Source organism: Oryzias latipes, chromosome 16, assembly GCF_053564925.1.
Source record: "Oryzias latipes strain Hd-rR chromosome 16, Olatipes_Hd-rR_3.1".
Taxonomy (NCBI): domain Eukaryota; kingdom Metazoa; phylum Chordata; class Actinopteri; order Beloniformes; family Adrianichthyidae; genus Oryzias; species Oryzias latipes.
In genome coordinates, this window is record NC_136252.1 from 31,931,036 (window position 1) to 31,947,140 (window position 16,105).

Sequence of the window (16,105 nt, forward strand, 5' to 3'; positions counted from 1 at the left end):
GTCTGATTAGACATGCCAGTTTAAGTATTTCCTAAGATCCTCCGATCCTAATCTATCCTTCAGCAGTTTTCCGTCAAATAATGTTAGTAATTGAATTTTACAACGAAAATGTTAGACAGGGATGGCTTTTGGACACCATAACTGTTCTGTTTCAATGGAGGACTGATTCCTAGTTTTTCACCAGAGATTCACACATCATCACAAACCTCCCTCCCAGGGAGCTACCTGACAAACATTGGAACTCTACAAAGACGAGGCACTTTGCTGATGAGATTCATGAATTTACTGAGGTCAAACAAGTTTCTATCCATCCCTTTTTCACAGCCAGTTAGTCCCATACAGGGTCCCAGAGCTGCCAAAGCCGACCTACTGCGGGACAAAGGGGTGGTACACTCTACAAGTTTGCTAGTCCATCATAAGGCCACACAGAGACAAACAACCACACGCTCACATTCACACCAAAGGTACAACTTAGACAAACCAAGTAACCTTTGAAGGATGTCTTTTGACTTTGGGAAGAGGCTGGAGAGCCCAGAGAAAACCCCAAACAGCAAACTGTTGTTTATTGTTGTCTTTTGTAAATCCTCTCACTTACATATCAAGATTCAATAAGTGATTGACCAGAGCAAACACATGAATCCATCCACACAGGTCAACAAAAGCAGTCAGGTCAGACACACACTAAACAAAGAAAAGTTCATTTCAGCGTTTTTTAACAGGTTTTATCAAAGTCATGACTAGAACATGACATGTGGTGGGTAACTGAAGATCTGAGCAACACACTGGCAGACATGAAAAGATAAAAAAACACACAGCTGAGTGCAGAGTTCACACGGGACAGGTAAAAGCAGACATGTGACACTGCAGTCTCACACAAACTGCATGAAACTTTTTACAAATTCACATTAACATTGAACACAAAGATGATGTTTATAGCTTTGATATCCATTAACCTGAAATATAAATCTGGTACCAAATTCCTAAAGGCACTGAAAGAGAGTAAAAACAAAATCTACAAGTGTTTCCAACACAAAGCGAACCAGAATAGACTTGACTCAACACAATGACACAATAGTATTGAAGTAACACATCTTAAAACACACTTCTGTCTGCAGTGGTTGACCTCAGCACAACATATGATAAACAGAAAAACTAAGAATTCCTTTTGTCTTTGTTTAGATTTTCAGGAAGAGAGGAAACGGGTCAGAACCTCTCCTCTGCATCACTCTGTAACAGCAAAAACCAGATAATTTAAAATTGTCCAAAATGATATGCAAAATAAAAAGAACCGTACTTCCTCAAAAAGTTGACACAAACTGTGTTGGAAACCACACCTTTAAACTATAACCAGATGTTCTGCAATACTGTCTAAAGCTGGTGGGAACCCTGACAGGGGAAGAAGAAGTTGTTTTTTTTAAGATCCGCTTAAAAATCTCCTTTACATTTAAAATCAACTTTGGCTTCATTTAAGCTCATTTTGCTTTGATGCACAGCAGAATTTGGTGTTGAAAGATGGAGGAAGAGATCCAATACTCCTCTGTGGTTTTCAAAGGTAGAGCTGCACCTCCAAGAAGTAAGTCTCCTGATTTGATTCATTTATATACACGTTTATACTTTTAGAATTTTACCCAAAATAATGTCATCTTGTTTTTCTTGTTTCTGTGGTCCTAATATCTTCTCTTTAAAACAATCAGGCATCCACCTTTTTTGAAATTATTTACTCTTAACAACTAATCTATTCAATTTGTACAGTATATTTTAAAACAGTTCCAGATTTTTTTTTTTTAAAAGTGCTCATTTTCAATGTTTCTTCATTTGTAACTATTTTAAGTAGATTTGTGTTTTGACTGAGTTAAATTTTTCCATCTTAAAGTTAAATTCTAAACTTATGATTAATAATTTGGGTCTAAAATCTCAGGTAACATACATTTCTATATTTTTATCAATCAGTAATTGGTCAATAGCGTATACTTGCATGGCCTTGATTAAGGCCCATGGTGCTTTGCAGTCACAAGTCCCAGTCACCCATTCACACATTGATGGAGGCAGAACTGCCATGCAGGGTGTCAACCAGACCACCAGTAGCAATGTGAGGGTCAGTGTCCTGCTAAAGGACACTTTAAAAATATATTTTTCCAAAAATAGTTGAAGGTTCTGCACACAAACTCACACTATTTGAGCTTAAAGTATTCAAAGGAAGAAGGAAGTTCAGTAACACGTCAGCATCACCTCATTTTTTACATACTAATTTCTCAAACTTTCACAAGAGTCAGCCAAGATTATTGGACCAACACCTAAGAGTACCAGACACACCAGTGACTTGTAAATGTTGAAAATCTGCAGAGTGTTTGTAATTTCACAATAAATCAGCTGGTCTGAGAACAGAGGACCTTTCAGTGCCTAAAAGCAGAGATTAGCAGGTTGTTTACTTGATGTACATTCAGAACTTACTGGTTGTATTTCAGGTGGTTAAGATTTGTCTAGTTTCTTTGAATGTTAAACATCAGCATCAATTAATAAAAAACACACCGTTTACCTTTAAAGGGCCTATATCATGCTATTCTTGAGCCTTTCTGTCAAAAGTCAGAACTCTGTCTCCCCCTCTGGTCATCGGTGGGAGTCGTCCCCAGAGTTATACCACACTACAGCTCCCAGCAACCCCAGTGCACATTTCCTGGATGTCACAAACTTTACTCTCATTCATTCTATCATCCACAGCATATGTATGCACTGCACTGATTGAAGCTACGTGCAAAGTTTTGTTTGTGCCACTCTGCCTTCATTACTGAGGGGCTGTTCATCACTTTCATGTGTATCAATGTGAGAACCCACTTCTTTTCATGGGTTGGGAGGGACTGGTGCTCAGGAAACAGGTTTTTAGAACAATACTCAGAGATGCGTGAATGAATCAAAATACTATTTTGGGGTCGTTTTTGGTGAGGAATTAACATTCTATTGCACTTGAAGGATCAAAAAGGTGATTTTGCATGATATAAGCCCTTTAATTGGCAAATAATTTATTTTTTATTAATCTACAAAAACAGAAATATTTGACTTTGCTCAGATCTTTTTTCAAGGTTTTATTTTGTCAGTAAAATGTTGGCTTTGCATTTGAAATTTGATTTTGAAGTAAAAACAAACTTGGGAGCAGTCTTTAGATTTTGTCATGTTGCTGCAGCCCCTTTTAATTGTTTTTCTGTTTCACAGACAATAGGGAGGAAGTTTCTGTTTATTCTTCTATAAAAAATAAAAAGCCTTTGACCAGCGAAACAGGTACGTTATTGGTTTGGTTGATAAAGCTGAAATAGTTCCATTGTCAAGAAAGTGTTTTGTTTGATTTTTAGACCTATGAACAGGGGAGAGTGAAATAAAGGAAACTTTTGCTAATGATGGTGATGCTTTCATGCTTCTATCACAGAAAAAAAAGATTATGTCATTTATTCTCAAGTTGAACCAAAAACTTATTCTCCCTCAGAAACCACATGAGTTATAAATTAAACAAAACAAACCTGAACTTCACAATTATTGATGCTGCTTCTCTGTCTGTTTTCTTTGGATCCATAGTGGTTAATGTATTTTGTGGTAGCCCATTTTTTTTCTAATGTGTTACAATATTTAAACAGCACTGTAAAACAAAAATTTTGTCTCCTGACATGACCAAAACAAATTCCTCAGATGACAGAAATGATGCAAATTAATGAGTTAAAAAAGAAAAACTTTGTAAACTTTTAGTTATGAACTATGACTTTTCCAAACAACCATGTTCCTGTTTTTGATAATTTTGGTCATATTTTCTTAAACCAAGCAGAAGTCCAAGCATCTGGCATCAGGCATCATCCCCTGCTGTGTTTGGGGATCATTTGTTTCCTCCTGTGTGCCATCATCATCACTGTCATCATTTACTGTAAGTTTAAACAAAATAAGTACTTTTTTTCCTAATTATCTACCTTAAATAGTTTTCATACTAAAATTATTGATTGTGTGTTACTGGCTTAAGGCTTGGTAACAATTGCCCTAATTGCTACATACAGGCAAAAAATGTAATGTACAAACCTGTGCAGGGCACAAAGGTGGTCCCCACGTAATAGCAAGGCTGCATGCCACTTCATGAGCCGATTGAGTGAAAATGTTCATGCACTATTTTTCTTCTTCGGGAATGCTGTAATCCACAGGCCATAGCGAACATTTATTCAACACACAAGGTTAAGTAAGGGTGAAGCAGATAAGACGCAAGTGGGTCAAAATGATTACCCCCCCTCAAATTGACAACTGTACGTGCAACTTGCATTAGCCTTACCAATACTTCTCAATAAACTTACCACATGCATGACAATAGGACAGAGATGTCAAGGAATGCGAGGACAATGGAATGTGTGCATTCATTTTCATGAAATCCCTAGTCATACATGCCTAAAAGAATGTGCAAGACATACCTGTGTTACCTGTGAGACGCACCCACTCCTACAACTCGCACGCACGCGCACACACACGCGCGCGCGGACACACACGCACACACACACACACACACACACACACACACACACACACACACACATATATATACATACATACAGTATATATACATATAGTATATATACACGCACACACACACACCCACACACATATATACACATACAATAGTAGACAATGAGGACAGTTACAAGTACCTTGGAATTCCACAGGTAAATGGCTACCTGGAGCAGGCAACAAGGAAAGCTGCAACAGCTAAATGCCTCCAACGTGTAAGGCAAGTCCTGAGAAGCCAGCTCAATGGCAAAAATAAGTGCCGGGCAATAAACAACTACGCACTGCCAGTTATCAGATACCCTGCAGGAATAATAAGATGGCCAAAGGAAGAGATACAGACCACGGATGTTAAGACACGAAAGCTCCTCACCATGCATGGAGGGTTCCACCCCAAATCCAGCACTCTGAGACTGTATGCTATAGCTGCAAGGAAGGAGGCAGAGGACTAGTGAGCGTAGAAGCCACTATCTAGGATGAAACATCCAAGATGCATGAGTACATCAAGCTCAAGGCCCCAACTGACAGTGTGCTCAGTGAATGTCTCAGGCGATGGAGAGCAGAGGATACAGTGCTGGAGGACAGATCCTCATGGGAGGACAAACCCCTGCATGGGATGTACCACCGGACCATAACTGAAGTGAGTAAGGGCTGGCCTACAGGACAGCACTGAAGCGCTCATCCTGGCAGCTCAGGAACAAGCCCTGAACACCAGAGTGATAGAGGCTCAGATCTACCACACCAGACAAAACCCAAGGTGTAGACTGTGCAAAGAGGCGCCTGAAACAATCCAGCACATAACTGCAGGGTGTAAGATGCTGGCAGGTAAAGCATACATGGAGCGCCACAATCAAGTGGCTGGAATATTATACAGGAACATGTGTGCAAAATATGGACTGGAAACCCCAAGGTCAAAATGGGAAACACCTCCGAAGGTGGTAGAGAATGAGAGGGCAAAGATCCTGTGGGACTTCCAGATCCAGACTGATAGGATGGTAATGGAGAACCAACCAGACACTGTGGTGGTGGATAAACAACAAAGGAAAGCTGTTAAGGTGGATGTGGCAGTGCCAAGCGATGGGAACATCAGGAAGAAGGAACATGAGAAACTGGAGAAATACCAGGGACTCAGAGAAGAACTGGAGAAAGCCTGGAAAGTGAAGGCGACAGTGGTGCCTTTGGTAATTGGAGCACTCGGGGCAGTAACCCCCAAGCTGGAGGAGTGGCTACAACAGATACCTGGAAAGACCTCAGACCTCTCAGTCCAGAAAAGCGCAGTGCTAGGAAAAGCTAAGATACTCCGCAAAACCCTCAAGCTCCCAGGCTTTTGGTAGAGGACCCAAGCTTGTGTTAAAGAAACCACCCGCGGAAGTGTTCCAAAATTAACACTTGCCAGTCCCAATTGTTGAGGAAAATTTAGAGGGCTACCTGCCACATTGCCAGTAGATAAAAAGGAAGCATAATGAACAGGAACATAAACCAATAGGACTATGAAAAAAACAAATTTCAATCAAACATGTTGATTTTAAAATGGTGGGGAAGACTGGCGGGGACGAAGCAGCCTACAGGAGGAAGGTGGCCAGTCTAGTGACATGGTGTGAGGACAACAACCTCACCCTCAACACAGACAAGACAAAGGAGATGATAGTGGACATGAGGAAAGAGAGGAGGAACCCTCATTAGCCGCTTCTCATCCAGGGCCTGGAAGCGGAGAGGGTGAGCAGCTTCAAATATCTGAGGTCCACCACAGCCAGGACCTCGTCTGGACACTCAACACCACACAGCTGGTGAAAAAAGCTCATGAGCGGCTGTACTTCCTGAGGAGGCTGAGGAAGTTTGCCATGTCCCCAAAGATCCTCAGAAACTTGTACAGCTGCATGGTTGAGTCCATCCTGACCAGCTGCATCACAGTGTGGTACGGCAGCTCTACCTGCATGGAGCACAAACGTCTACAGAGAGTGGTAAAGACCACCAGGACTCCTGTGCCCTCACTGCAGAGCATTTACAAATGCAGGGTCCGCAGGAGAGCTGGTTCCATCATCAAGGACCCCACCAACCCGCAACAAGGTCTGTTCACTCTCCTCGGGGCGGAGGTACAGGAGTGACGTGCAGGACCACTAGACTCAGGAACTCTTTCTTTCCCTCTGCCATCAGACTCTTTAACAGAGGACATGAGTCTGGAACAACAGACTGCACACCCATGCACATCCTTATTTTTCATTATTGTTTATCATCACTGTTCTTGCACATTTAGAATTTGCACGACCACGGCGATCGATCTTTTGTATAGTTACCGTAATTTTCGGATTATATCACACGCTTTTAACCCTGCGGCTTATTCAATGATGCGGCTAATTTATGTATTTTTTTAATGCATTATTTCTAACGGCCTTTAGCGGTGCTCGAGCAGAAAGGGTAAGAGTGAGACAGGGGTAAATGTGTCGAGTAAGACGCAAGTTTAATGTAAATTCCTGTTTGGTAAATGAATAGTACGAACAGACCCTCATCATGGAAATGCAAGAAGAAATGCATATGACGCAGCTTTCAAGTTAAAAGCAATCGTTAAAAGCAGTGTGGAAAAATCCACCATCACCAACAGGTTTGGAAAAGCCGGTCTGCTGCGTGACGGAGAGAACAGAGCAAGCTCAGGAGTGAATTTACCTCAGAGGGACACTGACAGTGACAACGAAGGAGAGACTGAGAGAGTGTGTGGCGAAGAATATCTGACGCGTTTCCAATCCGAAACTGAGGAGGAAGACTTCCATGGTTTCAATGCACAGGAGGTGCGTGCCGCGCAGAGGCCCTTTCTAAATTACTGCTGCTTTCAGTTACTTTTTTTCTCTCTCTCTCTCTCTCAGTGAATTTTACCACTATGTGTTTTTAACCAGCCATGTTAGTGCTCTTACAACCATATTGCTGCTGTGTTACTGCCGCGTCACAGGCACTGTTTGGAATAGAGCTGTGACTGTGTGGGATTGTTGATCACCGCGGTGATGAAGCAGCAGGAGTTGCGATATCGCAGCCGCGTCACAAATGAGTACCGGTACAAGTAATAATTACTACGCACTATTCTTTATCAACAAACAACAGTAACAACTAACTACTAACTATCTAACTAATGAACTAACTACCCTACATAAGTGTTGTAGCATGAGTATGTGTGTGTCAGCGCGCTACGTGCGCAAGAGTGAGTGAGAGCGCTCCCTCCAGCACTGCCCGTGCTCTCCCCTCTTTCTTACACACGCTGCACCGCGGTTTCAGCACATACACATCCTCATTCTACAACACGTTTCAATGTGGGCACATGCGGCTTATAGACAGGTGCGGCTTATGTACAAAATGGTTTATCCTTTAAAAGTGTTTAAAAATGTATGAATGAATGAAAAAATGTATTTATTTATTTTAATTTAACTTAACGTTGGCATTCAGAGCAGACAGCAAAGTAAGAATGTCATTGTGCAGGGAAACCTGTTTCTCACTGTCTATATGAAAGTAAACCCTTTGGATCTTGAATCTTAAACATAACAACAAACATAAGACTACACAGAGTGGGCCTGAACACAAAACCACAAATATTTAAAAGTGCAAGCATTAACCAGAACAGGTGGAGAAGAGCACCGGGACAGGTTACAGCAAAGCTCCCTTCTTGCAGGCTGGAGGTCCACAAAGTGCTTCCAATGGGAGCTACACCTTCTCAGCACCTCACCTGAAAGTAATCAGACACACAAAGATCCACAAACACAACCAAGTCCCACTCTGATAGAAATAAAATACACACAACATAGAACAAAAAGATAGGACAAAAGCAAATACGGCCACAGCCGTAACACAAAGTTTGTTAGAACAACAGTAAACAGATGCTGTTCAGTCACAGTCATAGTGTGTCAGAGACAAACCAAACCTAAATATGTATCAGCTCTTTAACTTGAGGGGCTATAAGCTACAAACAATGGACAATAGATTGCATTTGGAAACCTCTCAGCAAACTTAGCTCACAATTTTTAATAAACAGTTGCAGTTCAGTGAGAGAAACGAATTCCAGAATCCTGAAACATTATATGCATGAATGTCACAAAATTAGAAATGTTTCAGTAAAAATCAGATTTGGTAAATAATGTCAAATGATTGAATTAATGGTTATTTGTGTGATTTGGGTTGCAGTTGCCATGGAAACAAAGAAACTGAAGCTGAATCTCAGTGACCTGGAAGCAAAAAATGAGCAACTGACTTTGGAGAAAAGAGATTTACAAAACCAGACTGAAGATCTGAAGATGAACATGACAAAACTACAAAACCAGAACGAGCAGCTGAGAAACAACAGTGACAAACTCAACAAGATCCTGGCAGCAATCATCAGTTACACCAACTTTCCAGCTGATCTCTTCTGCCCTGATGGAGGTAAATGTTTAATCTGTGACTCTGACTTTTACTTTATATTATATATCATCAGCCAAAAAATTAGCTTTGTCTGATTTATATACAAATTCAATCACATTAAGAAAAAATAAACCTGAAAAAGTAGTTTGTTTTGTAAGTCGAAGTAGTTTTCATTCTTTTGGGGTTTTAAATCTTAAAAATCAATTAGAATTTAAATGAAATGTTATCATTTTTGTTTATTTTCTTTGTTTCTTACCTAAAGTTTGTCAGACGTGTCCCAAAGACTGGATTCAGTTTCAGGAAAGCTGCTATTTTTTTAATCATTTTATTTCTCCGTTAAAACAATGGGACCAAAGCCGACAGCTTTGTCAAAGCATGAAATCAGACCTGGTGGTTATCAGCAGTCTTGAGGAACAGGTTTGCTACAAAATGTTAAACTAAATGGATTTTGTTCTTTTTTTAAAACTGCATGAAGATGTAAATGTTTTTATGTCACAACTGAATTTACAGAACTTCATCAAAAATAAAATACAATACTACTATGACACCCATCACGGATACTGGATTGGTTTACGTAAAGTGAACAACAAGTGGATCTGGGTAGATGGCAGTCCAGACACACTTGGGTAAAGAAGAAGAATTACTACATATTAACATGTTTATTAAATGTGCTGATGGGTTTTTATTTATTTTTAGGTACTGGAAGAACCCAGGGAGCTCAGAGGATTTTGCAATTATAGCCAAAGATCCAGCTTTGACCCAGAGCTGGATTCAAAACATAAATGGCTTTTTGAACAGATTCATCTGTGAGATTAAAGCTTTAATTTTCTGATTAGTTAAACTGAACTTTTTTTCTGCTACTGTGTTTTTCTGTCTTTACTTTTTCATGTTTTAGTTAAAAGGTGATATGTTATAAACATCAATATCATGATTGAAATTGTTACAATCAAGCCTCAAATCTCAGAATATTAGCTTTAAAATGTCTGCAGCTCTGGGTTGTTGCATGACCCAACTTTGACCTCCTGATCTAAAAACAAACCCTGACCAGCCCACACTGCACTAGAGAACAGGGAGGCTTGTTGTTTTGTCATCTTCATTTTGGCCAAAAGTCCCAAAGTTCTGTGGTTCTGCTTTCCACTAACTTCATGATCTTCTGTCATTTTAATGCAACATACCTGTTCTGACCGCTTTAGATCTGGTTTGGTTCTTGTTTTGTTTTCACTGTGTACCAATTGTGGATTTGGAAATCTGTTTAAAAATTACAGTTTTTGTCTACATTACATAGCATGTATTTAAATAAAAATGTTGCTCTGTCCACTTTACAGATTAATGTAAAGATGGTGTAGAAATGATGACTCTTTAAAAAAAACATGTACTTAAAAACACTTTAAACAAGTGTGGCTATAGAAAGCTTGTATATGATGAAATTTATATAAAAAATTATTATTTTATTCATCTTGTTTTTCAATATTTTGCTTATACTATAACCCCATAATAAAATACTTCAAAATCCTGAAGTAATGTTTTTTTAATCTTTGTGTTTCTTATATTTATGATTTTTTTATTGCCTTTAAATATGAACATGTATAATATAAAGGAGAAACTTGGTGATGGTTTCATACCTGACCATTAAAAAAACGTTGGGTGTAGTACTAAGTCCACAGAGGAAACCTTCAAGTTACTGAGTATCCTGAAAAGTAACAAGAGATCTCATAAAAACTCCCTGTTTATTAATTATTTTATAAAAAACGGGTTAACATTGGTTATAATCTAAAAAAAAAGAAAAACTTTAATATGAATTAGAATCTTAGGACCAGCTGAACTTAACCAGATAAAACTCAGCTTTCAGTTTTTCTACTGAGGATAACTCATGGTAGAAATAAGTTATTAAAAACTAATAATAATGACTGCTGCGGGCCATAATAAACAACAAATCACATCTGAGCACAACAGGAATCACTCCCATCAGCTGCTGCTCTTGTGTCATGGTCCTCATTACAGTCATTTTCTTTTAGCAGCAAACACTGAATGTAAATTGAAAACAGATTTAGTTTCTAAATTACTGACTGAAATGTTTTTAGTTCTTTACCAGAGACAGTAGAGCACAACCCACAGCAGGTCTGATCACACTGAAACACTTTGAGATCAATGATGTCAACATAAATGCACAGAATCAGGCAGCAAACACTTCCTTCATGTCTGAGTCACTATGTGAATAAAGCAGCTCAGATTCTGGTTCACTGGAGAAATCAAATGTTTGGAGACACAGAATGATGGATTTAATGAAGATCCTCAGATTTACAACAGACATTCAGATTTTCTTGTTTTCTAACATTTGAGGCTGAAAAAGTTTGGATCAACCTAAAAGGGAACTTCACTCACCACAGAGTCTGAGGGTTTTTCCAGTCCTTGATGTGATCATCACTGGCAGCGATGACACTGATTTAGTTCTGTGTTATAAACAAGAAAAAAACAAATGAAAATTGGGATTGAATTAAAAATGTGTCTTTTTCATTGGTCTGGAAATGAAAGGTGTCTAGATTAAACAAGATGGAACCATCTAAAAGAAAATTATTACTAATTCAAGATTCATTTTTGGATAAATTCAGCATTTTGTGTTTTCAGGAACACAAAAAAGTCAGAATTTCCAGCTTGGCTGATGGTTTTCCTTCAGGAGTTCAGACTAGAATAAAATGATTAAAAGAAATATGTTTTCATTTCTGGAATTGGTCCATTGATGTATTTCTCAATCTTCCAAAATAACTCCAGTGATGTTTTTTTTCTTGGGTTTCTGACACAGAGGGTGAAGCAGATCCACACTGTTGTTTCTTCCTGCCGTCTCTGGGAATACTGAGCACCTTTCTCCTGGCGTGCATCATCATCATCATCATCATCATCATCATCCTCATCATCAGAAGTCAGTCATCTTCATTTGTTTTTAATGCATCTTCTTTTATCTTCAGAAATCTGAGAAAACTCAACATTTGGAAGATGAGGACATTTGTACTTCAACTGGATTTACCTTCAATAATTTAGCAAAAGATTAAATTGGCTCCAATTTGCTCAAACAATTTTTGATGATTAAAGATGTTTCTGATGGTTGAGGTATTAAAGCTGAACTTTTTGTATTTTTACATCTACTTTCTCTTCTTGACGCTTTTAGAGTTTTGGATGTCAAGCTGCTACAGGAATGTTGGATGGGACTTAAATCTATGTAATGAAACAGAAAATAACATGTAGACTAATGTCCTGGCTCTTTTTGGTTCACAGTAGGCGTGGTGATGTACGTTCAGGACACAAACCTCAATGAGTTCAAGTTAAAGATGAAGATCTTAAAGACTCAGATCGAGGAGCTGAGCAGAGAACGGGACGACCTCAGCTGGACGCTGGACCTCATTCTCTCATTCCACAACTTTCCAGTTAAGGAAATCTGTCCCAACAAAAGTGAGCATCTGTTCTCCAACAGACGGAACACAAAGACATTTAAAATCCAGCTCATTGTTTTTATACGAGGACACCTAAAGGTTTGATGGAACCACAGATTCAGTGAAGATGCTCTACATCTGGGGAAATCCCCTTTGTCAAAGTAATCATTGAAACAGAACGATGGAAAAATATAGACTTAAAAACTGGAGAAGTTTAATAAATAAGCAGCTTCAGTTGTTTGTCACCTATAACCTGAAGGCACAGATGTGCAACAAGAACTAAAGCGGCATAAACTGAAATAAAAAAAACCTGCAGTAATTCAAGAAACTGAAGCATCTGAGCTTCCTCAGCTGTTTGCTCCTCCTAGCAGCAGTTTTGGTTAAATGTTCAGACTTTTATCTCTTCTATTCTTGCACTTTAGATCATATTTATGAGAAAAGCAACAATGTTTTTAGATGAACTAATCAGAATCTTTTTCATGTCTGTCCCAACATGAGTGCAGAGTGTCCATGGTGTCAGAAAAGCTGGATTCAGTTCCACAGAAAGTGCTACTTCTTCTCTGGTGACGAGGTTCCTCTGAAAACGTGGCAGGAAAGCCGACAGTTTTGTCAAAATGTCTCAGCAGATCTGGTCGTCATCCATAATCAGCAGCAACAAGTGAGAGCTGAAACAGCAGCAGGACAACAGTTTTCAACAGGAGCTTCTGATTGCAGATCCAGTTCTGAAGATTAAAGTCTGCTTATTGCAGGATTTCCTCAGTGACCATGTTCAGCCCTACTATGACATGTTTCATGGATACTGGTTAGGACGGGAGAAAAAAGGCAACGAGTGGGTCTGGATTGATGGACAGAGGAACACTCTTGAGTAAGAACGCCTTTAAAACAAAGTTCAACCTTCTTAGTTTCTGACATTTCATAGATGGAACGAGTTGATCTGAGCAAAAGTGGCAGAAAACTGTTTTTGTCAACTGCAGTTTCTATGTCAATAGTTTCACTGCAAACACTAGATCTTCCCAAGTTCATGTGTTTACTTTTTAGTCAACTAAATTAACTAAAATATAATGTTGTTGACTTTTCTGCACATCCCTTCAGGGGTCGCCACAGCGAATCAGCTTTCACCGATCCACACACTTGGTTTGGCAGCGATTTTTACACCTGATGCCCTTCCTGAAACAACCCTGGATTTTATCCGGGCTGGGGACAGACACAGGGAGACCCAGACTCAGGCCCCCCTTTAGCTATACAGTTAGCGGTAGCTTGAAGGGTCACGCGCCTCCTGGGAAACAAACCCTGGGTTCTTATGATTTATTTCAAGCAATCAAATAAGAAGTTCATCAGTTAATCCATCAATTAATTAATTTATCAATCAATCAATTAACCATTACACCCCAATCTGCATTTATTTCTATTAAAAAGATTTACATTGAATTAATTTCTTATAGTACCAGTATAAACAAAAATCTACTTTCACCCCTGATTATAATAATTTATCATTATTAATAGACATATTGGCATATTTATATATATACAGTACAGACAACACATTGAATCTGTTTAATGTTGACTAGTTTGATTAATTGCTTCAAAGGGAGTGAGAAAAAGCTAATTTTTGCAAAAAAAACATTTTTGCATCACTCAAACATTTCTTAATGCGAGCTTGCAATAAAATGTTCTTAGGGTTAGAAAATAGACTGATTAAAATTTGTGGACAATGTAAAAAAAATGCTGACTCTGGAAAAAGATTTTTCCAACTAAAATTAAAAGATAAAAAGAGGAATCAGCAAACTGCTGTTTATTGTCGTCTTTTGTAAATCCACTCACCCACATAGCAAGATCCAATGAGGGGTTGAACAGAGCAAACACATGAATCCATCCACACAGGTCAACAAAAACACTCAGGTCAGACACACACGAAACAGACAAAAGTTCATCTCAGTGTTTTTTCACAGGTTTTATCAAAGTCATGACTAAAACATGACATGTGGCGGGTAACTGAAGGTCTGAGCAACACACTGGCAGACATGAAAAGATAAAAAAAAACACACAGCTGAGTGCAGAGTTCACACGGGACAGGTAAAAGCAGACACTAGCCGTGGTTACATGGGCAAAATATCTTGATCGGATCAATGGTCGGGTTAAAATTCACCCGTGCACATGGGATCAGAAAACCTTTTTCCGATTAGAACAAACGTTCCCATGGCTCACACTTTCGGTCGGAATGAATCATTTGGGCATGCGCAGTAGTGTTTAAAAACTCCTGGATGAGGAAATAGGTCCCGTTCTAAGCAAACAGCTGCCACAGACAGACAGCATGTGCAGCAGCTCCGTAATACGAGACGATCTTCCAAACGTGCTTTTATTAATGTCATGAATAGTATGAAGCGCCTGTTCGCTCATCGTTTTATTTAATCCGTGTGGTCACTGCTGGAAGAAGGGTTAGGACAGGCTATAAACACAGGCTAACAACATTAGCCTGATGGACACAAAATCCAGGACCATAAAACGCTGAGATCTGCATCCTGGCTGCACGTAAATGTCTGGGAATAACATCAGTCTTTATTTCGTCGGAACACAACTGGAAACACAAATCCACATGTTTGTTTGAACAGTTTAAGGACTGAGCGACATTTATTTCTGCTTCCCCAAACTCGCTGCGTGAGCTGGCGGCCCCCTGTGAGTCCTGGAGCCGCTAACCCAGAGCAGCGGGAAGGCTCGCAGTCTGAATTCTCCCACACATAACAAAACGCACACCTAACAAGCATCCTTCTCCCCTCAGACACGAAGTTATTAATCTGGCTCCTCTGCTCACGCGGGTGCCAGTGGACCGAGTGAGTGTCGGGGGGCACGAAGCGCTCCATCCCCGCATCTCCCTCGTGAGGGGTGAAAGAGAGGGGAGAGCCAGCGGGTTGAGAGCGGAGCGGCGCTTTACGCGGGGCCTCCGCAGAGCTGGTCGGTCCCGTATCAGCTCCAAAGCTTTCTCTCAGCGAAACACCATCTATGCGTGACGTAAACCAGAGCAGTAGTGACACACGATCGGAATGAACCGTTTACATGCTCCACGATCGGATAAACGATCGGTATAACCCACCTATCTCGATCGGAAAGAAATTCTGATCCGAATGAGTCTGACAGGGGCAGAGTATTCCGAACGGCGCGTTTAGATGACGCATTTTCTTTCCGATCAGGCGTTCTTTCCGATTACTTTTGCCCATGTAAACGCGGCTATTGTGACACTGCAGTCTCACTCTATGTTCACCAAACTACACAAACCTTTTACAATTTCACATCAACACAGAACACAAGATTGATGTTTATAGCTGTGATATCCATAAAGCTAAAACAAAAGATGGTACCAAATTCCTAAAGGTACTAAAAGAGAGTAAAAATAAAATCTACAAGTGTTTCCAACACAAAGGGAACCAGAATAGACTTGACTCAACACAATGACACAATACTATTGAAGTAACACATCTTAAAACACACTTCTGTCTGCAGTGGTTGACCTCAGCTCAACATATGATTAACAGAAAAACTATGAATTCCTTTTGTCTTCGTTTAGATTTTCAGGAACATAAGAAACAGGTCAGAACCTCTACTCTGCATCACCCTGCAACAGCAAAAGCATCAAATTTAAAATTATCCAAAATGATTTGCAAATTGAAAATTCAAATTCAGCTTTATAAATAAAGTGCTTTTTATGCTAAAGAGCATCTCAAAGTGCTTCCCAGAGAAGGAGTAAAGAATAAAAATAAGATAAAAAATATAGTAGATAAAATAAT

The 16,105-nt window shown here is 39.5% G+C and overlaps 3 protein-coding genes across 4 annotated transcripts in view; 2 read left to right on the top strand and 1 right to left on the bottom strand.

The window, feature by feature from the left end:
- LOC111948909 (uncharacterized) overlaps positions 1–16,105 on the bottom strand; it is a 124,832-nt gene that overhangs the window by 37,678 nt on the left and 71,049 nt on the right. The gene's annotated exons all lie outside the window — the stretch shown is intronic.
- Positions 1–16,105, top strand: part of LOC101161506 (uncharacterized) — a 78,625-nt gene that overhangs the window by 18,551 nt on the left and 43,969 nt on the right. The window lies entirely within an intron of this gene.
- Positions 869–10,418, top strand: LOC101170370 (uncharacterized). 2 transcript variants are annotated; one of them, XM_004078364.5, is made up of 7 exons: positions 874–1,573; positions 3,208–3,273; positions 3,809–3,904; positions 8,686–8,922; positions 9,164–9,318; positions 9,412–9,527; positions 9,598–10,418. In XM_004078364.5, exons 1-7 carry the CDS (start codon positions 1,513–1,515, stop codon positions 9,731–9,733), a joined length of 867 nt encoding a protein of 288 aa, XP_004078412.2. In that variant the 5' UTR covers positions 874–1,512; the 3' UTR covers positions 9,734–10,418. The 2 variants fall into 2 exon arrangements, 1 of the variants encoding a protein (XP_004078412.2); XR_013648009.1 differs by lacking the exon at positions 9,164–9,318 and having other exon boundaries at positions 869–1,573.

What these genes read in the sequence shown, in the direction of transcription:
- LOC101170370 (XM_004078364.5), top strand. Translation starts at nt 1,513, where the DNA reads ATGGAGGAAGAGATCCAATACTCCTCTGTGGTTTTCAAAGGTAGAGCT. An exon ending in TCTCTTCTGCCCTGATGGAG is followed by an intron (nt 8,923 to 9,163) that starts GTAAATGTTTAA and finishes TCTTACCTAAAG; the next exon opens with TTTGTCAGACGTGTCCCAAA. An exon ending in GGCAGTCCAGACACACTTGG is followed by an intron (nt 9,528 to 9,597) that starts GTAAAGAAGAAG and finishes ATTTATTTTTAG; the next exon opens with GTACTGGAAGAACCCAGGGA.